Genomic DNA, 22,929 nt, shown 5'->3' on the forward strand with positions numbered 1-22,929 from the left:
GCATTTCCCGTTTCTTCAATGGGCTATTAATAACGCTTCGTGATTCAGGAGTCATTCACCGTGCCGATTGTTACGTAACTCAATTACGCGTGTATGCATCTGTGCAACGCGACAACGCGTTGCAACGTGAGAGACAGACACCGTCTCGGAGACGGCTCGAGCGAGACCGCGCGCCGTGCAAAATCGTGCACGACGAGAAACGCGTCGCGCCGCGCCGCGTTTTCACGTCCGATGTCAATGTCCTCCGTTGCCGGCGTTGTCCGCTAATGTCGATCCGCTAATCGATTGGACAGCGCGATTTCTCAATTTTTAATCGGTGTTGATTGTCGAAGAGGATCGTTTTCTCCCCTGTTCTTCTCTCCTTTCTCTGAAGCAAAGCGCGACAAGGCAAAATTTTCGCGAAACATTGATATACATCACTTGAGATAACATCACCTGTAACCACGCACGATTCTGCAATACCGTCACACGCGCGCGCGTGCGTAATGTAACGTAACGCCTCTCTGTTATAAATTACGCTCTCGTAAATCATCGGCTCATCATCGGCGATTATTACCGCCACACCGTACATCGCAGTCCCCGGCCATTGTTAATTCAGACAAAACAATTATCCTCCCCCGCCAGACAAACGGGATCCGATAATACACGCCCGGCGATTTTCAGATTTTCCCGTGACGTTCCTCTCCCGCGCATATTAAAGCGGCAAATCGATGTCTAACAGCAAAAAGACTCGATTTCGTTTCGCGCTGCGTACATGTTGCACACACGAGGGAAAGATTGCGCAGGAGGGGGGAGGGTGGTCGGAAAAACTTGACGAATCGTCGCGCATAACGACACGGTGCGTCCCGGTGAATTAGCGCACGCGGGGGCAGAAATATCCGCGTATGGATGCATACGAAGCAGCGGGATGGCATTGTGCGTTCGGAACATTCGTATTACGTCGGCGGTGCACAATGCCGTTATTTATGCCGTAAACCGTGTTTGCACACACCTATTAAATAGGACATTAAACGCGGCTGAATTTAACGCGCGCGCGCGCGTAATTCAGCTTCCGGCTTTAATCCGTCGTCGGGGGACATCGAGCGCGAATTCCAGGTGCGTTCGCGCGCAATTCGCCGTAGGAACGGGCGTGTCTGCGCGTAAGGCAAGAAGTTGGCCTTCCGCGTACGGCAGAGAAGGGAATCTCGCGCTTCATTAAGATTACACAAAGTTACACATTCCGGAGCGAGACGGCGCGACACGGCAGAACTCGCGAGAGAGATAAGCACCGTCGATATCCCTGAGATCCTCCGCCGGATCCTGCGGATCTGTTAAAAGACGCATAAACTCAAAGACACGCTGAAGCGGAATTCTCCCTTCCGAAGTTGAAAAATACACACGTATGTATGAAGAGGGCGAAATAATTTCGTCTCCTCTCACAGCGCTAGTTCTGCGCTTCCGAAAAGCGTGTTCAGCTTTGATCTCCGGCCGTGCCTCTTCGCTCGGAATCCGACGGAAAGAATTGAACGCGACACATATTATTATTATTAAGGGTACCGGGAAGTGTCTTTTCGTTTTTATTATACAAAACTTTGCATAAAAATAACAAAGTTCAATCTTAACGAAAGTTGATACACACAACGAAGAAATGTTGTCAACTAACCTGGAATTTAAATTAATTCTGAATTAAAATCAAGAACCCGTGGCTATAACCACAGAAATTGAAGGCTTTAAAATACGAAAAGACTTTCCCCTGATAGTATGTTCTCCACAATAACACAACTGCAACCCCTTCGAGGCGAGAACACCGCAACTATGAAAGCTGCCGCGGAGACGAAGCAGCCGGCGTCGAGCGACACGTCTTGCGCGGCGAATGCCGCTAAAAATGGTCCAGCGACGAGCAATATCCCGTCGTGCGACGATTCTCAGCCGTATATATGGCCGAGAGAGCCGGCTGGCCGGTCGCGTCGCTTGCTGGAAGCAAGTCGACCAACTGGTTCGGGAAGGCCGTGGCCGTTTTCTTGGCGCGCTCACGAGCGCGCGTTTGTCAAACACTCTTATCGCGGACGGATAATAAAAAAGATCGTTCACAAACGTGACCGCGGGACCGAACGGCGACGGCGGCCGTGGCAATTGGCGAAACTTTCCTCTCGCCGAGATTTATGAATAATTGATGCGCCAAAAGCTCTTCACTGCATCGGACGCGCCGCAGATATCCGCATAAATCCGCGACAAGTCGCAACTGGAGCGACCCCCCTTCCTCCCGGGCGCGACATACAAGTCGCCGTTTGGAGAAAGCATCACCACTTCACCCACATCGCTCGTTACACAAACACTATTCTTTTCTCGTTTTGTATATTCACGTCTGCGGTGTGTTTGTATGTATGCGCGTATTGTGTGACACAAAAGTTTCAGAGCTTATTCAGCGGGAATATTGCAGCGCTGTTCTGTCCGACAGCGCGCGTGTTATTTACCCACGGAGAGGCAGCGCGATAACGTTCAATAGCATTTATTTAATTTTCACCGATTTAGCGTGCCGCACATTGGCGCGCTACGCGAGCGTTACAAAACGTTTAGAACGGTCCGGTCGTTTCGATCTCATTCTCATTAAATGAGGGATAAAAGCGCGTGTCTGGAAACGGACGAGACGCGTACGAAGCGATACGTGAGGACCCGAACAACGAGCGGATAAGCTTTCATATCTTTTATACGCAGTAAAAGACTGCCTGTAAAAGGCGTACGGCATAAAGAAACATTTCACATGTGCGTAAAAAAGCGAGATCGCGAAAAACCGGAAGGAATTCGATGTGAGAACGCGAAAGGAGCTTGCGAAAGAACGGACGAGGCACTTGACGCGCGGAAAAATCGAAAGAGATTGGGGAGAGAGAGAGAGAGAGAGAGAGAGAGAGAGAGAGAGAACTCTGGTTAGAATAACATAAGCGGCTTTATATTCATAAGGATCGTCGCGATTGCGTACGAGAGCGGAAGGATCGAGCGAGCCCCGGATAATCGTACGGAAGAATACGGGAAACAAGAGAAACCAATTCGTCAAAATAGAAAGGCAAATTAACGGCTGGGACCGTCGGGGATCACGGTGCGCATGTTTGTTGCTATAATTCATATAAATACGACATGCTTTGAGCCGTCGCGCGCACGGGGAACAGCCAATAAGCGCGATTAGAGCGACGAGGAAAGTGCGTTGCCGCGCTATTTTACATCTCATAAATCCGCGCGAAGAATCGAGCCGGGAGATTTACGCTCGGCGATCCGGTAAATAGCAGTCAATGGTGAAAACACAATTATTAACTAGAGAAATTTATTCGCTAGAAAACGAAGCCGCACGCGCGCGAGCGCGCGCGTGCACGTATCGGGCTTATAAACCTGTCAGTAGTAACTGGAACGACCCTCGGAGCGATCCAGGCCAGTTTTTCCTCTTCGCGCGTCTTTTGCTCATTATAAACAAGTTATAGTTACATAGCGTACCGTTGCTAAAGTAAAGGCTACACGCTCGTTATCCGCGAAATCACACCCTATCGGCGTAACGCACGGGAGAAATGTCATCGCGACGGTTAATCGGGCAGATTAGGCGGCTCGACTGTCCGACCCAAGTCCGGCTAACGCGATTAACCCAATTAACGCGAAATGTAATTACGGGAAAATAAGCGCGTAAGACTTGAGCGGAGCCGAAGTCGGCGAGACGACCGTGGAGTTTCTCGTTTCCGTCTTAATAAGCGCGAAGAGACACGGGACTAATAGAATGTAGAACGAGAGAAGCGCGAGACAAGATTAAAGGCTCGAGCTAACAAAGTGGAGGGGGGAGAATAAAATTGGGAGATAAATCGACGATGTAGCCGAGCGATGATAAACTGGTGCCTGGCGCGCGACCGAGAACTTGGTAAAATTCTAGTTACTTGAATCTCCCTCCATCCGAGCCGAGCCGCGGGATGGACGCTGCGCGAGAGCTTTTGGATCCGCGATACGTCGATGTTATCGCGGATATTAAGCCGAGACTAATTAACGGGGAGGCAGTTATTTATGACAGGTAAACCATTAGACGAGACTCACGCGAGTCGCACATCGATCATTAGAATTTTAACAAACGTCGCCTCTCAGGCGACGTAAACGCGAGCGGCGTGCGGTGAGCACGTTTGCTCGTCTCGACGTTGAATAAACGATGCGCGTTCGATCGAAAAATCATCCGCTCTTATCTGCCCTCGTGCTGCATCGTAAACGCCGCCGCTCAAACGTGCGATCGAGAGCTCAGGGGCTATCCTCGTGAAATTCGACATCTGCACACAATCGTTGCATAATTTATCTCCCGGGATAAATTGAAGAGGAGATCGCCAGGAGGCATTTCGGCTATTCCCGGCACTTCAACAATTACGAGATTTTCCCGGGAAATCTCTAGCCGCACGAGAAAATGATGAAGCGACGATAACGCGCGTAGGATCGCGCGTAGTACTTGGAGAGAGATCTAAGCGGAGAGTTAATAGCAATAACGATAATAACAAATTCCACGTGTACGCGATACATCAGAATCTCCGTAACCAAACAATTAGATTGTACACGCGTAATTGAATGCACTCGGAGATCTCTCGAGAGGCGCGCGCGCTTTCTCAATCGGATATCGATGGCTCTTTGTGGAGGCACTAAATAATGTTCCTGTTCATATTAGCGCGCGTCCTCCATTGCGTGTACTTAGGCGATCGATAAATCTCGAGTGACAGCGAAATCATGAAGTGACTACATACGAAAGTAGCTTGGAAATTCTATCGACTTAGCGGCTTTCTAAGTAGCCTTTTCTCGTGTGTGAGGCGCGCAAAAATGCGCGAGTGCACGGGCACAGATCCTTTCTAAAATTACACCCCCGTTCTATCGTTGCAATAAAGACCGCCTAATCGGGTAATCGTCAATCGCGGCTCTTTCCGTCGATCATTCTGACGAAGCGTTTCCATCCATCTTCGCGCATAAAACCGTAATACATCGTACTTTTATCCAGCGCGATATATCGAATCCGTTTCAACGTCCATCAAGACACTGCGTGTGTTCTCTTTACCGGGCTTCGGTCTCGCCCATTGTCGGTAGCGTGCTTAAGAATAGAACAACTATCTATCCAAAGATCACTCTTGATCGTCACAGCGACGCAACGAGACTTTGACGAGGCGATGACAAGCGCGTCGCGCTTCTCGCGTGTGTACACACATCCGGCCGAATATAATTTCGCAAATATAATGAGCGTATCTGTCTGGATCGATTAACGCAACGGTTCGCGAGAGCATTCGGCGGAATTGCAGCAGACGAGATTTGGAATTACGGCGAAATTGCACGAATCAATTTGACGGACAAATTATAAGACGCGATATTGTGGAGCTAAAGCCGCGCGCGCAAGCGGCGGACGTAAAATAACGGAATCAATGTATAGGACGAGCTTAATCCTGTATAATTAGTATTCGCTGAAATCCCGGGATTTAGAGACGGTAATCGCGCCGATAACGCGCTCGCCGTGGCACGGCGAAATGGCGCACAATACCATGACGATCATCAAAAAGGGATATTCGTGTTTAACATTTCACAAGCGCCGGTTAACGGTAAGTCTTGTCGCGAGCGCGTGTTCGACAGGCTCCGGCAAGCCTTGCGGTTTATTTGTTAGTTAACACACAACCCAGAAAGCATCAAGTCACCATTCGTCAATGAAAGTCGCGTGATTGATGATTATAACGAAAGAGGCGGATGAAAATTGATTGCGTCCCTTTCTCGGTGTGTCATGACTTAAGCGATAATAAATATCCGCCCGTGTCGCGCGAAAAATCGGCTCGATGTTTACACGGATAACGGACGTACAAATTGACGCTCGACGACGGAAATAAATGTGACAAAGTTGTAATCGTGCGCCGGGATGCCGGTGCACAATTCCCCGCGATACGAGATCGCGATTTCTCCCGGCTGACAAATCGTAACGGCCGATCGCGATACTTTGAGATCGATCGGATACCGAGCGTACGTCGAATTGAGAGAGACTCGCCCCTTTTCTTTTCCACCGCCGGTGAAAACTGGTACGGAAATTCGCGGCGCGGCACGCGAGATTGCGCCTTCGTGTCGTGGAAACTGGAGCGCGCCATTGTTTCTCGTGATAAGAATAAGCGTTTTTATCGCGATAATGCGAGATTACGAACGGAAAACGACGAGTCTGCTGTTGCGATCGTCGGTACCGATCTTCTCAAGCCGATACGACGTGTCGTCCCGTTAAGTTTCCGCGGATTGACTTGAGGACATTTAATCGGCTCGAAAAATAGCCGTCAACGCGCTCGCAGACGTGGACAACTTTCAGACGCAACGAACTTTTGTCGCAACATTTCACCGCGCACGCCGCCGGTCACAATTCGCACAAGTCGCGTATTCTAATTCCAAAAATAAAGCACAGAAACGTCTTAATAAGTGCGTGACTGTAGAGCCGCGCGCTGTCGGCACGGCCTCATTACGGGGTGGTGATTTTTGCGCGAATAGATTTATAGATCGCGCACATGGCCGCGCCGTAAACGTAAACCTGATTAGCACTAAATCTTGCGCAGCGAGAGAGAGAGAGAGAGAGAGAGAGAGAGAGAGAGAGAGAGAGAGAGAGAGAGAGAGAGAGAGAGAGAGAGAGAGAGAGAGAGAGAGAGCACCGCGGTATCACGCGCGGCTGTGCTCGCGCTCGCGCTCTGGCTTTTCTCTTCCTCCTCTCGTTTGGGCGCGGTGAGACGCGCGACCCACGCGAGAAACTTAACAATCGTCCCGTCGCGCAAAAATAAAATTCCACGTAGTTAGGCACGTTCCAAGGCGTGCCCGGCCATCGAGTCACGCGGATATTGGCTTCCACATGCCTCCGTCGCCGCGAAGTCGATCGATCGTCTTGCGCGATTAGTCGACGCGCCGCCACGAGGTCGTTCAAAATGCATCTGCGACGTAAACGCGTGCGACGTGTGTGGACACACATGGCGGCCGGAGCGGAAACGCGACTTGTCACACGAGAGCGCTCGCGCTCATTATCGTGTCTCTACGATGCTACATTGTTATGCATACGTGTTAATTCGTTGCCAAATTGAGAGGAGCGAAATTCTGCAGAGGGTGGGCGTGATAAAAAAGTGATGAAAAAGCACGACGTCTCGTCTCTCTTTCTCTCTCTCTCTCTCTCTCTACGCTGCAACACGTCTACCTTGCGAATGTGTGTACGGCGAAGGTATTAAAATTTACCGTACAATATAGCGTACGCGGGAAAAACACGTCTACCGCTTTAAGCAGTTTCCCCCCTCCCCCTCCTCTGCTTCTCTCTCTCGAGGTGTTGAACGTCAGCGACGTGGATTATAAGCTTCCACGGTTGCAACGGCTATGCGACTAGACGTCGCGGTTAACACCACGCTGATCGACACACCTCGATATTTTCCCGGCGACGTGAATGGCTTCGTTCGAACTTCAATAAAACTAATACAACACATAGCAGAGGCTTCAGCAGACAACACAAGCACTTAGCCGCTGCTTGCATCTCGTACTGAAAGCCTGTTACGCGCAAATCCGTATAAATATATTACACGGGTATTCTCGGAGGTTTGTGTTACATAAAGGGCCACCAAATATTTCTCCACGGAATTTCTGGGCCGTCAAAAATGTATGCAGCGCGTTGCGCGGTATCTTAGACACCGATGACGATTACGTACAATTCTACTGTCGTACGATGGGACGATTTTTTCCTAACTTCTTCATGGGCGCGACCGACAATGGCATCTTCGATCAATTTGTCGCTCGTTGTTGCACAATTTGGGCAGCAAATAGCCACTACGTAATATGTCGTGCGAAAAAATATTCATGCGAATAGAAATACATTTTGCCGCGACCTATGTATCTTCTGCTTCGGGATAAATCGACCGTCTGCTGTTCGCGTACGGACCTCGACAGAAATTCTTCGTCGTGCGACACGTTATTTGACCTCGGGACGAAATTGGGCCGCGACACATCGCGAGATGTTACCAATCCTGGCGGCTTTATTGCGCATTCCGTGGATCGTTATTCCCGGCCATGTACTAAATAATACCGCAATGCGCTCGCGAGACATGCGTTGAATCGCGCTTGCATCGCGGCTGGGGGAAATTTATTGAAAAAATACGGCGCTGAGCGAAGAGAGGACCTGGTGAGAGCTCCAAATTTTCGGGGATCATCGCGACTCCGGAATTGCTGACGAATTCTCGCCAGATGCGAACGTGCGCGCGCACGGCCCCGTGGAACAAAGTTCCACGTGAATGCATTTTACCTTACGTCCGGAAGAAAAAAATATATTTATAAAATAAATAATTCAACGTTCTGTATCTTTGTGCCCTTGCGAGTCCGACAAGAAAAATGAGGACCACGCGACGAAAGTTCTTATGAAATTTGTTTTATCAGCATACACTTCTGCGCGCGAGAGTTCGAGTAAATCGTGACTCCCCGATGACTCCGACGGCATTTTTGCATTTTCAGAGCTTCCGACCCCGTTCATTTGTCGAGTTTTATATATGAAATAATCGCTCAGTCATATTCATCGTTTCCGTGTCGGCCCGGGAAAATACATCCACTTCTCTCTCGCTGTGCCGATATTTCCACAATTCAAAAATAATTTAGGTGTCGGTCGGAATTGGTCGCGTATTTCACTTGCGCTCTGTGCGCGCGCGCCTTCGTTATGCATTGTTCGTTACGTAATAACTGCTGCACGCTGAATAATCGTTGTTGTCGGTGTTGCAATTGACGTTGCCGAGTCGAGGAGCTGCAGCAATAACAGCGAAGGAATCGCCACTCATCGGACTCGTCTCTCTAACTCCGCACGAAACTTACACATTAAGCGAGGAATGCAGTTGAGAGTTCAACTGCATTCTCCGCCTGATATACAAAGTTGGCCAATCAAGGATAATCCAATTCGCGTTGTGCAGCTTCAATGTTAATGATTAATTCATGCCAGCCGAATGATATCTCACGCGACAATGAAATCTTAACGTTCGTTGTCAGAATAATCAACTCCATTATTATGCAAACCATTCTCGTTTGCTCGATGACCCACTTGAATCGGAATTTGCGAGTGGAAGGACGTTAGCTGCAGCGATTGCAGCCAGATGCAAACACGACCGATCGCGTCATGCAGCGACGGAAAATAAATAAAGCGTGTTTGCTGAGTCGATTTTAACCGATCAACCGGCGCGCTCACTCGATCTCGTGTCTCGCGCGATTTTCAATGGCGCGTGATCGTGAAATGAAAGCTCCGCGCCGTGTGAAAGGAGATCCTCTCGCGTGCGAGCGAAACAATCTCGAAGAAGCTTACACACTCACCGCCGTATTACCGTATCTGTTTGCTAATACGAGATCTATCGTATTACTGAAATGCATTCGAATCAGTGTGCCGCAGTGCAGCATACTGCGCGCGTTGTACCGCGTCGCGCCGAAAATAAAACACATTTGTTTCCCCGGCGTATTTCTACATCGTCATGTGATTAACGGCTACTTTATCAGATTAAAGATACACGGCTGGGATGAACGGTAAACGGTGAAGAACGTAACGTACGGACGACGAACGATCGAGAAAGTCGTCGAGGTGGTGAGAGATTACGTCGAGCCCGACGAAGCGTCGCGTCGCGTCGCGTCGCGTCGCGGCGTTACAATGCCTGCCGCGAATGTAAATTCCGCATGCGGCTTGCTCCCTCGATCGCGCCCACGAATGCGAGCAACGCATACGCGCGCGTTTACTAGGTCGGGAACTTGCCCGTCGTCGGCGGAAAGTTTCGACGCTGGTAACTTCGCTTCGCGTGCACCAGCCAGAAATTGGATGCGCTCCGCGTTGCAGATGCGGCCCGCAGCCGCGGGTCATTCCCTCGTTGCGGATACGGTCAGAATTCATCGCGTGGCAACTGATTCGCTATAACACACCGGGTTACCTTGCATATTACGGAAACAATTCCGATGTCGTTGTTTCGTATGAGCGGAGCGTTTGAAGTACCGAATACCGCCGGGCTGCCCGGCGCGCGTTTCGACGAGCTCTCACGGCTGTTCTCGTGCACGCACGTACTCACGGCGATGAATAAACTGATACGTTCGCCGTGCAAAAGATCATAGAAATCACTAAAATGCATCAGCGAGCGAACCTTAAAGATGAGTTTCGCTGGGACGAAAGTCCCAGCGAAACAGGCGGAGGTTCATTTGATTATGCCAAAGTGGAGTTAATTATGCCGTCAATTTGCCTTGTGCGAAACAACGCGACTTTCTCGCCACGGAGGAACACGGTGCGACATTTTTGAGTTTGTCGCTTGCACATTATATAATGATGCATTAATGAGGCGCTTGCTTATCTCGCGACTTCCTCGACAACAGCCGCGCGTCGTTGTCGCGTTATCGTTCGGATAATGAGCTTTACGTCAGCAGCGTGTCCGTCGCGTCGATACGTCAGAATGTCGTGGCGAGTCGACATAGTCAGCACGTTGGTCGAATAAGGCGAAAACTTCGGTCAGCGTCGAATAATGAAATCAGGAAGCCCGTGCACCGCGAAGTCCGACGCGAATTAGAGCGAGTTGCACGTGGACGTCGTAGACGAGCGAAATCTAGAGCGCTCTTCGGGACAGCACGGGTGAAAAGGGGGATGACACGATCGAGACTTGAGTCACTGCTTTGTCGGGGAGATTTGCGGCTGCACCTGCAGCCACCGCGCGCTGCATCTGCAGTTCGCTGATCGATCGATAACTGATACGGTAGGGATGCCGAGTCTGAGAGAAATATGGAGCAGAAGGAGAGAATATAAATTTCCTTATACGCCGCGAGAAGAAGAGGAGATATCGGAATTATCGTATTTTCTGACCTATCTACCGGCAATATGTTCTGATTATGTCGCGTTGGTCCAGTAATTTCGCGCTTGCCTCTCGACTTCTGTGTGTGTGTGTGTGTGTGTGTGTACGTGTGTAATTTTGCGACTGCGTACGTTTCTCAGAGACTTGACGTTTCCCAGATGTGCAATACGGGCTATAAATGCTTCAATTAAAAGTCTAACGCATACAGCGCGGGTGAGAAATACGGGAGTTTGGAACATTTTGTAACCTTTAAGATACACCCACACGTCGATAATTGCCAAGTTTTTTTCACACAGCAGCGCGATGAAGGATACACGTAACGCGTACAATTTCTTCTTCTGTATCGTCGTAATTAACACACCTATGACATAATGACCGAGGAAGTTGGCAGAGAATGCGAGAGAAAAGCCATCGCAGACGCGCTCTTCTGCAGCTTTCATTTCATTAATATATTATAACTCTAATGCCAGAATTAAACGTCAAGTATCGTTGCATTAAATTATCAAGAGGCATTATACCGATTACAGGCTATCGGAATATTAGTTTTCACGGGGGAGATTACACGTTACGACGGTAATCGCTGACACCGAAATATGGGCTATCGCGCTTGTGCCGTTCCTATTGCGAGAGCGGGCAGGAGATGCACGCGCGAGAGTAAGAGTAAACGTCGATTATTCTATTAGAGATCAAGGGTAATTACCCGCGGCGGCAAGATCGTAATGCGAAAGTGCAAATTGCTGTTAGCGGCGGCCGCGAAATAGGAGCGTGGCATTGCGGGCGCGACAAAAGCAAATATCCCGTGTAATTGGCAGTCCGTCGCTCCGGAAAATCACACATCCGACGACACATAATTGCACATTGTGCGTCAACGCGACGCAACTTGCGGGGATCCGGGTTGCCGCCTAAAACACGATAGGCTCGATCAGATGAAAGCGAAGATCGCGCCGATGATAAGGTATCAGGTGCGTCAGCGTCGATTAAATCGCCCGGCCGGGACAAAACGAGCAGCTCGATCAAAGTGGACGTTATTAAGCAAAACCGGCTTTCTTCGTAGAAATCGGATCCGATATAGATAATTAGCCGAATGACAAGAATGATATTCATCTTTCAGACGTTGCGAACGGACTACTCGTTGTGTGGCTCTCGCGCGGCCTTTTCCTATTTCGATCGCTCTCCTTTGTCATCGCGACAGTCGATGTAATCAACGTTGTTTCCTTTTTTATATGTGCGTGTGACACCTCACGAGCTCACAAAGGATGCAAATGACGCTCGCTGTGAATTAGATACTCTATTTTTTTTTTCGATATGTTGTAATCGGTTTCATCTCGGCGAAGGGGCGCGCGCCCGTTCAATTTCGTCCGCATCGCGTTTTAAACTCGTTTTACACGCCAAAGTCACGCCGTTCCGGTGTTATTCGTTTAGGCGGAGGAAAAAGAACAACAAAGATAGAAAATCGCTCTTCCCTAATCCTCTATTTAAAGCGCCGGTCAAAACCGGACACACGCACGACGACGCGGATCCGTTTCTCTCCGTTATTGACGATGCATAAACAAAATACTCCAACTGCCCGGGAACTGTTTTTTGCGCGACTTTATACAAACCGGCATCGCGCGGAATCTCTTCGGGAACGCGCGTACCGGAGATATCGCCGCGAAATATATGCAGGCGGCAATCGTATCGCGTATCGTTGCGCGAGCGCGGAGCGCAACGTGCTGGCTCGCTTGGCGCGAGAATATATTTTCGCCGTGCGCGCGCCCCGATAGAATCGGCGATTCTTATCGCCGGGCGGGCTGCAAAGCCGCGATCGCGTTTCCGTAAAACTTTTCGCGCGTCACGTGTGACTCGCGCCGATTCGCTCGGGAGAACGAGATTTGACAGAGAAAATTGCGGACGCCGATCGGGCGCGATTGCGCCGCGCGGAAATATATAGGTTGGCGGCCGACCGTAAACGGAGTGAAAGCTCTAATTAGCGGGCGGAGAGCTTTCACCCGCTTTTCAGATCGGCTGCTGTGCTCGGCCCGCACGACCGACAACGAGCGTTAAACGATCGGAAGGTGTCAAATCGCGCGGACGTTGCTGCCGCTACTCGCTCGTGTTGTTATTAAGCCCCCCGCGTACGCCCTTCGCAGCGCGATACAATAAAGCTCGGCTCGGCGTTTAATTAAAACACTTTGTTTTAAGGGAGGAAGATAGCGCGTGCGCGCGCGCCCGCGTTGCACCACCTGCGACGATTTTTACGGGACATGTTGTCACACGGTTGCAGCGGCACCGAAATTATCGCCAATAATTGGCTAATAATTTTGCGGAGGCTACGCATGGCTTCTCGCGTGCCGGCACAATCAATTTCGAATCATCTCCTAAAGCGCTGCGGGGAGTCTCGCGCGTACGAAGAAAGCAGTGAAAAAGTATCCGCGCGGCTGAATAAAAAATAAAGAACGGCGGGAAAGAGATCGTTACAAGTTACGCTCGACTCTATCTCGCGTTCGTTGCTCAACTGCGTGTATTCAATCGGAGGAGATACACGGCGCGACAGTTATTGGATCCCTTCTTACGAATGAAATATATTGTAACGCCTTCAATCTTGCGGAATGTGTCGCCAACAGCGTGAGACTTATCGGGAAAAGCGGAAATCGCGGCGAGCGGCGTAAAACGACGGGGTACAGATCGATCGCCGGCTGTAATCGAATCATTTCGCGCTGGGGAAAAGAGGAAGTTTCGCGATTTCATCGTGGCGCGATTTACGCGCGGAGCCGCGAAAGCTGCGAGAATCTCCGACGAATCGACCGATTAACAGCGTGGAAATTCCGCAGCGGGTGTTTCGCAATTTTCCCGCAATATCGGTCCCGCAATACGCGCGGAGGGGAGAGCTTTATGATTCGACGCTGGTCTGAATATCCCTGCGTTTGATCGGAATTGTTCGCATTTTGATATTTCGCTTGTCGCGTTAATTATTATACTGGTTTCGCAGAGCAATACACGCCGACATTTCGGTTCTATTCTCTATTTTATGGTATAACCGAGGGGCATTGACGTTCCCTGTGATGCCAATAATATTGAAACAGGATGCATGCACGTGCGGCATAATTGGTCCGCGTTTGTGACGGCCCGTCAAAAGAGAGAGAGAGAGAGAGAGAGAGAGAGAGAGAGAGAGAGAAAAAAAGAATATCCCTACAGACGTTCGTTTGCAGTCTCAAGGAGAAAAACTCGACGCAGCATCAGATCTCGTGCAATGTGATATCACCGACGATGTTAACCTAATGAACCTTGCAAGACACGCCGAAGATCAAACCGGGGAAAGAGGAGACGACGAGTGGTGGAAGCGAGCAGAGAATTCGTTAACTGTGGGAAGAAGAAGAAAAGTGGCGCGGAGGGGAAAAAGGGAGTGAGCCGGCGACAGCGGCGGCGGCGGCGGCGGCGGCGGGAGAGACTCGGAAGGAGCTATGATAAATTAAACGAGCGGCAGAGCGTGTGTATGTGTAGTACGTGTGGCAATAAGATGAACGTAGGTGGATAGTGTAGGTACGTGCTGTGTTTTCGCGCGAGGTTCCCATCCAAGATGCGACATATTTCCCGCGCTCGCCGCGTGGAAACCGTAAAAATAACGTTCGAGTTTAGATCGCAGGACAAGCGTGAATTTTTCACCGACGGGAACTACGACGTAAGCCTAAGCGCAAAGTTCTCCTCGAAACTTGTTCGCGGAAGCTCTCGCAGCCGTGCAAAAGTTCTCGCTTTACGGTAAAGAGAAAATCCCGTTGTTCCGGAATGTAACGAGTTCGCGAGTACACGTTGCACAAACGCAAAACAGCGTAAGCTCTCGGGCGGATCCCTGCGTGAGAAATCGGTAAAAACGAGCAAACAATGAAACGATTGGGGAGACAGTGGAGTAAATCGATTAACGACACGCGTCGCTTCGATCACGACTCGAATTTTTCAATTCACGAAAACCAGCAAAGAGAAAGAAGAGGCGAGAGGGGGAGAGAGAGAGAGAGAGAGAGAGAGAGAGAGAGAGAAAGAGAGAGGGGGGGGGGAGAGAAAGAGAGAGAAAGAGAGAGAGGGGGGGGAGAGAGAGAGAGAGAGAGAGAGAGAGAGAGAGAGAGAGAGAGAGAGCGGCAACAACGAGCCCGGAGGGAACTACGCGGCGAGATGCAAAGTTATTCGCTGCATTTCTCCGTTCGCCACTTTGGGCAATCGTTATCCTTTATCTTCCGCGTTGTCATGAAACTCGCTGGATCGTCGTCTTCGTCGTCGTCGCGACAAAGTTTGCTCGTCCGCTGAATTTCCGCCGGTACACCCTTCCATTGGAGGATCGTAATTCTTAGTGGAATTAGATTACTTCCTTCACTGGCCTCTCTCGAGTTGTTAATGTCGCCTCGTAAAGAAAGTCTCGCGAGAATGCATTTCCCTGTTCTACATCATCGAAGTCAATTATGATCGCGCTCCGAATACGAGCGGTCGTGTCACGCGAGAAGGGAGTGTAATGCTTCTTTTGCCGGTATTGTATCGACAAATTGTTCGCTCATTGCGCGAACAATTTGTCGCGGATCGTTAACATCGCCTGAGGGGAAATATCATTAAGCAGAATCGACTCGGCGTCGGAACGCCGTTTTCAGCGCATTCATGAGGATCATATTTGCAATGGTAAGATCCGTCACTTCAAAGAGATGTGGAGCACAGATCGGGTCTCGGACCCTCCGCAAGGTTGAGTACCAAGAACTGTTGCAACGACGCATTAAATGTATTTAGGTAGCGAGGAAGTGGGGACTTAGGCGGTTTAATGTTAGTCAGTGTCATGCTGCCACTGACAAGTCGATAGTTGAGTGGAGCCGCTTCTGGGCGTAGTTGAAAACGCGCGCGCGCACGCTGAGCGTTGCAGCAGTCGTCGCAGCCTCGAATGTGTGTCGACGAACATTTTCTTTTTCGTTGTAATCGAAGGAAACGCGCGTCCATTCGACGAGACCGAGGAAAGTGTGACAAACTTGCGCGATTCGAGGATGCCTGAGGAAGCCGCCGCCGCCGCCGCCACCACCGCCGCGCCCAGCCTCTCTTCGAGATTGCAGAAGCATCTCAAGGAGGCGCCGTTTTTCTGCAAAATTATCGAACTGGTAAAACCGCTCGTTACTGCGATCTTAATTACTGCCACTTCCGTGACTCGAGCGCTAAGCAAAAATACACTCCTTCCTCCCTGCCCCCGTAGTCGAGCGGATGTTCAAGCAGGGATTTAAATGGGTGTTTTTACTTTGGCGATAGCACACCCTGCTTCCCGTGCGCGGCCACAGACGTAAATGTGCACCCCGCTCGTATCTTGTCGCGTACATCGCGTGTTTCGCTTAATTGGCGTGAACGATTCTTGCACAATCTTGCATCGCAAGGCATACACTCGCACGACTCGACGCTCATATTGTCGTGGTGTAAAGCGCAATGTCGCGTTTCCCTTAACGATGCACGATGTGTCGAATTGCAAAGCCGACAGAATGAGAGATAGGAATTGGACGTTGCAGGTACTGTGCGTCGTGGCAACGGGATTGGTGGCAGGGCCGTTCCAGCAGAATCAGATGCGGCCGACTGACATACACCACATAGCGATATTTCACGTGGCAGTGTGCGGTTACATTCTCATAAACGCGATTCTCATTATGAGCCATTTAATGGGCGAGCGATTGCCGAAGAAGACGGTGAGTTGTACAAAAAGCGGTTGTCGCGTTCGCGGCATGAAAATAATTCGGTAATGAGGGCTTGTATGAAAAGATGCGCAGTTCTCACAATTTCTCTCAATTTAAATGCAAAATAACGCCGAGTACGCCGGATGCAAAAATAGCCCGCGCACGCGCGCGCGAAATACCGGTCGTAATTCAACACCAAAGAGATGATCCCTTAATGCTATTCGACATGGCAGAATGCTGAAATCCATCAAGCAAACTCCGGTCGTCGCTGCTTCAATTTCCGCTCCTCCCGAGAACCTACGTACGCTTCCTATATGTTTGAATTATTCAAACTTGATTTGGTTCAGGATACGTCACGGCCGTCTAAAAACGCAATCGTTCCGAACCCCGAGAGCGGAGTTGAGAAATCGCACGCAGAAAGAGAGAAAAACAGAGAGAGAGAGAGAGAGAGAGAGAGGGAGAGAGGGAGAGAGAGAGAGAGAGAGAAAGGGAGAGAAAGAGAGAGAGAGAGAGAGAGAGAAGGAGTTTCGTCGCGCGATTTGTCTCGCTGTCATTTTCGCGTTTCGTCGAGCAAGTTAAATTCATCTTTCTCCCGTTTTATCGCAAACGAACATATCCGATCTGATGAGCTTTTCCCGGACGTGCCAACAGTTACAACGGAGCGACTGTGAAATCGACAGGCGTGAAATGCAATGCGCAATTTTCCGTTTTCGCAGTCTCTGATGTTCACGACGATGGGAGCAATTTTATGCTGCACCGCCGGCCTCATTCTGATTCGCGACTGGGATAATTTCTCGACTAATTTGATTCACGCGTATCTGGAGGAGTACAGCGACCAGACGGTGGCGGCCGGCTGCTTCGCGATCTTGGCGGCCCTGGTGTTCGCCGTGGACACGTACTTCACCAACAAGTACGACTGATCATCACCGACGGTGCCGATGTTCGCAGGAGTACAGTGCGAAATCGACCGCTTTGTACGTTCAGCTCGACAAATGAGAATGCTAATATTATAACGCCAAGTATTATAATATCCCCAAAGTTCCGCCGGATCGGTGTTAATAAAGAGAAACTTCTATTCCAGTCTTTCGTCGTTCTTACTTTCGCGGATAATCTTTGTAACGTTATCAGGCAACTTCTTGAAAGCGCGCGTGCAGAAGAAGGGAGGATCATGCAAGAAGTTCATCTCTCTAAACATCTTAAAGCGCGAAGAAGTGAAGCGTAACCACAAATCGACAAAGTTTTCGTTCTGAGCGAGCTTTTTCCGTGGACGAAGTCACCACTTTCGGCGCGCTCCGACTCTATAAAGCTAAATCTGGGGGAAAAATCTACATGAACCCCGCCGCTTGCGAATGGCAGCAGCGAAAAAACTTTTTGTTCGCCTTATCTCCGCGAGAGAATCATGATTCGGCGGATTCCTGTCCATTTGTCGGAACTGGAAAAACGATCGTTGCCCTCTTCCGCCCCTTCCTGCCGCATATCCTTCGCGCACACGAGAGCGCGCAACGAATTCGACATATTCCACTCGGTGTTCGCAAAAGTTTATTCGTCGTCTATACCCCCCTCCCCCTGGAAAGTTTGGCAAAAAGGAATTTGGCTCTATAACATGGGATTGAGAGGAAAGTTTGAGAGCGCGTGCGTTGATAACTTTCTTTTTTTCACAACAGCTGCCTTTATATCGGCGGAGATCATTTTTTTTAACGGACGGATTTCTCATCCTCTTTAGACGCGTTGAGTTTCTCACTGCTCATTAAGCCTGAATGCGAGAGTCGTTTTTCACGTGGAGCCGCCTCGTTTTTGCACAAGTTTGCTCGATTTAATAGAGAATTATCTGATCGATAATGCTCTCCGCGCGCAATAATGCAAGAAGCTCCCTGTATTCGCGAATACGCATCGCCGAGCGTTTACTTGACCGTAAGAGGCTGCTGAAAAAAGATGTAATAAATTCCGCGCGGTTTCATTTTGCCCGCGACGCCGAAGAAGGCCGAAAGAAAGAGAGAGAGAGAGAGAGAGAGAGAGAGAGAGAGAGAGAGAGAGAGAGGGAGAGAGAGAGAGAGAGAGAGAGAAAGAGAGAGAGAGAGAGTACCTCGCGCGTTTTTCCGCCTCTCACGCCGCTTTGCCAGAAAAATAATTTCGGGAGAACAATCCCGGGGTCTCGAATTATTGTGCAGGAAATAACTGAAGGAGGCATTAATTCCCTGGGAGCGGAAGCGAGCCAGCAAACGAGAAGATAAAGAAACGAAAACGAAAGACACTATTTCACTCGAGGAATAACATTGTCCGATGTTGAACGCGCTCGCGATTAAAATCCGCTTTTACCGCTAGAAGCGCACACAGTAGAACAAGGCTAGATATAGCCGGACGGGGAAATTTAAATACAGCCGTATCTTCATTAATTGGGTCGCGTTGAGGGGATGATGAGTCGAGGGGGAGGAGGCAAAGGGGGCGCAAAGTTTTACGCGAAATGAAAGAATTCAGAGCGCGACTCGGCATACGCGCTCCCCGATTTTGGTTTCATTATTTCGGCAAATAAATTATCCCGCGTCGCGGATAAGACAAATTAAAGAGAATGAAAATGAGGAGGTAAGTTTGTGATTCTCCACTTATACACGGTCGCCTGCTCTTAATCCCGTTCCAGATAAAGAGCGTGCGTAACATGCACCGCAGAGTGGTTCTTCTTGTCTCTCGTGTGTTTCTCCTGCTCCCTCCTCTTTTAGACTTTCTTCATCGGCTAATAAACCGCAGCACGCGCGCTACGGCAACCTAGCCCAGCCCGGTGTTTGCTTACAAGTAAATAATTTGCCTCGCGCGTCGTTAATTAACTCGAAATAACACACGTTGCGCGTGTAGTCGACCGGTGTATCATTTAACTTTGCATTAATCTGAAAGTTCTTTGCCCTAATGAGCCATTCTTCACGCGCGTTCTTTTCGCCTCTTAAGATCTCTCTCGGAGATTTGTACCTTCGGGATTGTGTAATCTGCGTGCGCACGCGCGCGCGCGCGTGTGTGTGTGTATGTACGTAACGAAGCGACGAGCTGGATACAGAGACAATAGGAAGACATTGTAATCCGGTTTCCGCGTCATCTGAACGCGATTATCCGCCGACGAAGCCCGACGAAACGTATCATTCGATTCGCCTGACGAACACTCGGTCCAAGGCGCGTACACAGATCCGCCCGGAGGAGTCGGCGAGCTTATCGTCGCGAAGTGTCTCGCACAATTTTACGCGCGTACAAACGTCGTAATTAGGTAAGCGCCTTAGATGCACTCGCGCTGTTAAGCACGCGCCAGTAATTACGCGCGAGTAACACGAAACGCGGCCAACGGCGAGCGCCGATTAAAGCGCAATTAAAATGGCACACGGCCGGCGCTTTCAGGCCGACGAGAGAGCGTGCCGCTTCGTCGAGGAGGGCGTCTATAGCCGGCGCGGCAAAAACAACGACCGAACGAAGCCGCGGCGCGAGGAGGCCGCTGGAGAGGTGATTAACTACGATTCTGCCGGGGGCGAAGTAACGCCGATTAACGTCCGATTGGATTTACTCGCGTGGCCGGAAGAGTAATTTCGCAAGGGTTTCGTGAATTACGAATATAGTACGCAGCGGGTGCATATTCCGGTGAAGCATGACCGTTCTATCGTGTAGATCAATAGAACAGCGATTCTCCGCGGACCGAGCGAGAGCTTTAAATCGATATCGCCCGCTCTGCCAACTTTTCTCACCGTCGTTCTCGCTCGCGAGAATCCGCAAATATGTCGTGGCGAGGACACAGATCCGAGCTCGAGTTCCTCTCGCATCAGCCGTCGCGACTAATTATCGCGGGAGCGCACATTGTCCCTCACCGTCTATCTTGTCTCCCACCTGCGACGTGTTGCGCGAAAAACACGCGTCCGCAAATTTCCATGCGGAGACGCGTGATTATCGGCCAGCTCCTGTCTGGCCGATCGCGACGATTAAAGCGTCGCGATAGATTCGTTATCGGCGTGCGTGCTGCGAACAATATTCGTTACGTCGTATCTATATGAATCACTCGGTGCGCGCTGCTACCTGCAAATGCACGCGCATCTCGCGCGGGTGTAGCTGTTCAAATAACTCGTGTTGTTGCAGCGCACACTTCACGTCCGATACAACTGTTTCGTCGCACTCGTGGCAGACTCGTCCTTTCGCGAAAGTTCGTCCGCTTGCTCATCGCGCGCGCGCGTGAATTTCGCGACTGGAGGAGACGGACAAGCACTCGTCGAACGTCACGAGATCAATTAGAGGAAACATCCCGGAGCGACTACGTTTTCATCATGATCAATGAAACGCGCCCGCCAACAGAAAGGGGTTGCGGAAAGGGTAGGGGTTGCGGCATTTCGCAATCTCACGTAACGATCAACGTCTGGGATATGCACGTGTGTCACCGTGCACGGCGTTGGTTAATCCGAGCCAAGGTTGCCGGCTCGGCAATCACGCCAGGGGAATCACCATGATCGCGAGGAAAAACGTGGTTCACGTCAAGGTGCAAGTTCAACAGGGCGACCTTACGCGCGTGCAGAGTCCCGGCTGTTCCAAACATCATACACACAGGCGTCGTATGAGGCCGAGCGGGGCTCGTGGAGCGTTCGAATCGATTAATTCGAGCTTTCTCGATTATGCTATACAATGCGAATCAACCGCGCGACACGTCGTGCTTATACTTTTCCAGGTACTTCCTTACCAAGTTGCGTCCCGAGCTCAAGTAACGACGGACGAACGTGCACACCGGCGGGAGTCAGCAGTCATCACAGATATTCGATCCTCCTCTCGGAGGAGACTTTTCTCGTGTGAGCCTCGAGCGATCAATATTTATTAGCCGCGCCGCGCGATATCGGTGACAATAGGTCCGATCTCACAGCTGCTGCGACCTCGATCGAGCGCTTCGGAAAATAAAATACTTGCCGATAAGTGTGAACGATAGGTAGTCGCGAGTCTATTTATCGTCGCACCGACACCACGTGGAGACTTTAACGCGGATCGACCGGTCGCGATCCTCGCAGCTAAGCCTCGCAGAATCGCCGCACGTAAACTCCCGACGTGGAACAGATTGCGCGAGATCGGCAACCGGCTCGATCTGACGGATCACGGCGGAAAGGCGATATTCAAATTGACGAGAAATATTGATCGTTCGGCAAGCCCTATCGAGTCTCGATGGCACTCCGCGCGTTCACCGCACTAATGACGACGACGACGACAACGACGACGACGACAACGACGACGACGACGACGACGCTCTTCTGCTCGCTCGACCGGCACTCCGCTCGTCCTTTTGCCGCACGTGCGACATCCCTTTTTCTCCTTTTCTTTCTCTCTCTCTCTCTCTCTCTCTCTCTCTCTCTCTCTCTCTCTTTCTCTCGCGCGATCACCTTGACACACCTGACGATGCCGGATGACAGTCTCGCGACCGCGAGTTCCTAACACGAGACGAGATTGAGACGAAGGGTGGCGAGACACGACATCGACCGATCCATCCAAGCGCCCATACCGGCGGCCGCTCGAACGTGGACTGATGTCCGCCCTCGTGCGCGGTCGCGGTGCGACCCTTCCACGCCACCCTCTCGCGCGCGTCCGCGCCCCACGCCGCGCCGCCAGCCTACTTCCAGCACCCTTCTCTCCTTCTTCCTTTCTCCGTCTCTCTCTCTCTCTCTCTCTCTCTCTCTCCCCCCTCTCCTTTCTGCAGGAAGGCTCCTCGTGCCACCCGCATACCGCGCGACTTTTCTCCTTCAAGGCTTTCTCGTCCTTTCTAATCTGCCCTTTTTCTCCGAGAGCCCCCTATCCACGAGCCCGCTCGCGTCCTGCGCCGGTAATTTGCAGAAGACCGCAGCGCGCGATACACTTTAAGCCCTATGAAGTATTCAGGAACACGACGACCGAGAAGTCACTCATGTCTCGCTTGTGGGGGAAGGTGTTTGTTTGTAAATTCTTAATGCTTTGCATTAGAATAGATTCCGATGTGCGTGTGACGGAATGTTCGCGCACGATAATTATTTCCTTTCTCGGGGCCGTTCTCTCATTAGGAACGTTTGTTATTATTGCGCGTTTGTTATGTCTGCTGTCGGGCGATGGAAAGGCTCCGCACATATGCGGCGACCGAGGATAAATGTCGATGTGTTCCATATGTGGAATTAAAGAACGCCTGCCGGAGCTAGAAAGCACGGCAATTGATCGATACGCACGTCGTGAAACTTGAAGACAGGAGAAAAAAGACGGGAGAAGCTCGTCCCGTAAGCATCTCCCGTAATAATTTTTCAAAGCTCCTGCGCGGCGGAAGTGCTCGCTCAGGCAGGAAAACGTTATGGTTTATCGCGATACGATACAATAAAAAGACCGCATTATCCCGATATCGGCTGCGCGTGTATGACCAAATATGTACCGAGAGCCATCCGGCCTTAGCCTTCTTTATGTGGAGTACTTTTTATCGAAATCGAATCTCTCCGTGCTGGAAA

At 50.5% G+C, this 22,929-nt stretch overlaps 2 protein-coding genes across 6 annotated transcripts in view; one reads left to right on the forward strand and one right to left on the reverse strand.

Annotated features, from left to right (window-relative positions):
• LOC105185540 (SUN domain-containing ossification factor) overlaps positions 1 to 22,929 on the reverse strand; it is a 45,067-nt gene that overhangs the window by 9,321 nt on the left and 12,817 nt on the right. Inside the window, exons 1-2 of one of the 5 annotated variants that reach the window (XM_025301396.1) lie at positions 21,860 to 22,076; positions 21,165 to 21,363 (exon numbers count right to left, since the gene is read on the reverse strand). The exons of 1 other annotated variant lie outside the window; for it this stretch is intronic. The gene's annotated coding sequence lies outside the window, so the exon portion shown is untranslated. Of the gene's footprint in view, positions 1 to 21,164; positions 22,077 to 22,929 lie in introns of those variants that run through there. 3 more of the 5 variants (XM_025301395.1, XM_025301397.1, XM_025301394.1) reach the window with 3 other exon arrangements.
• On the forward strand, positions 15,581 to 17,554 carry LOC105185539 (hypothetical protein). The gene is made up of 3 exons (XM_011145126.3): positions 15,581 to 15,913; positions 16,310 to 16,483; positions 17,188 to 17,554. Exons 1-3 carry the CDS (start codon positions 15,803 to 15,805, stop codon positions 17,389 to 17,391), a joined length of 489 nt encoding a protein of 162 aa, XP_011143428.1. The 5' UTR covers positions 15,581 to 15,802; the 3' UTR covers positions 17,392 to 17,554.

This window comes from Harpegnathos saltator, unplaced genomic scaffold (assembly GCF_003227715.2).
Source record: "Harpegnathos saltator strain DR-91 unplaced genomic scaffold, Hsal_v8.6 scaffold414, whole genome shotgun sequence".
Classification (NCBI taxonomy): Eukaryota; Metazoa; Arthropoda; class Insecta; order Hymenoptera; family Formicidae; genus Harpegnathos; species Harpegnathos saltator.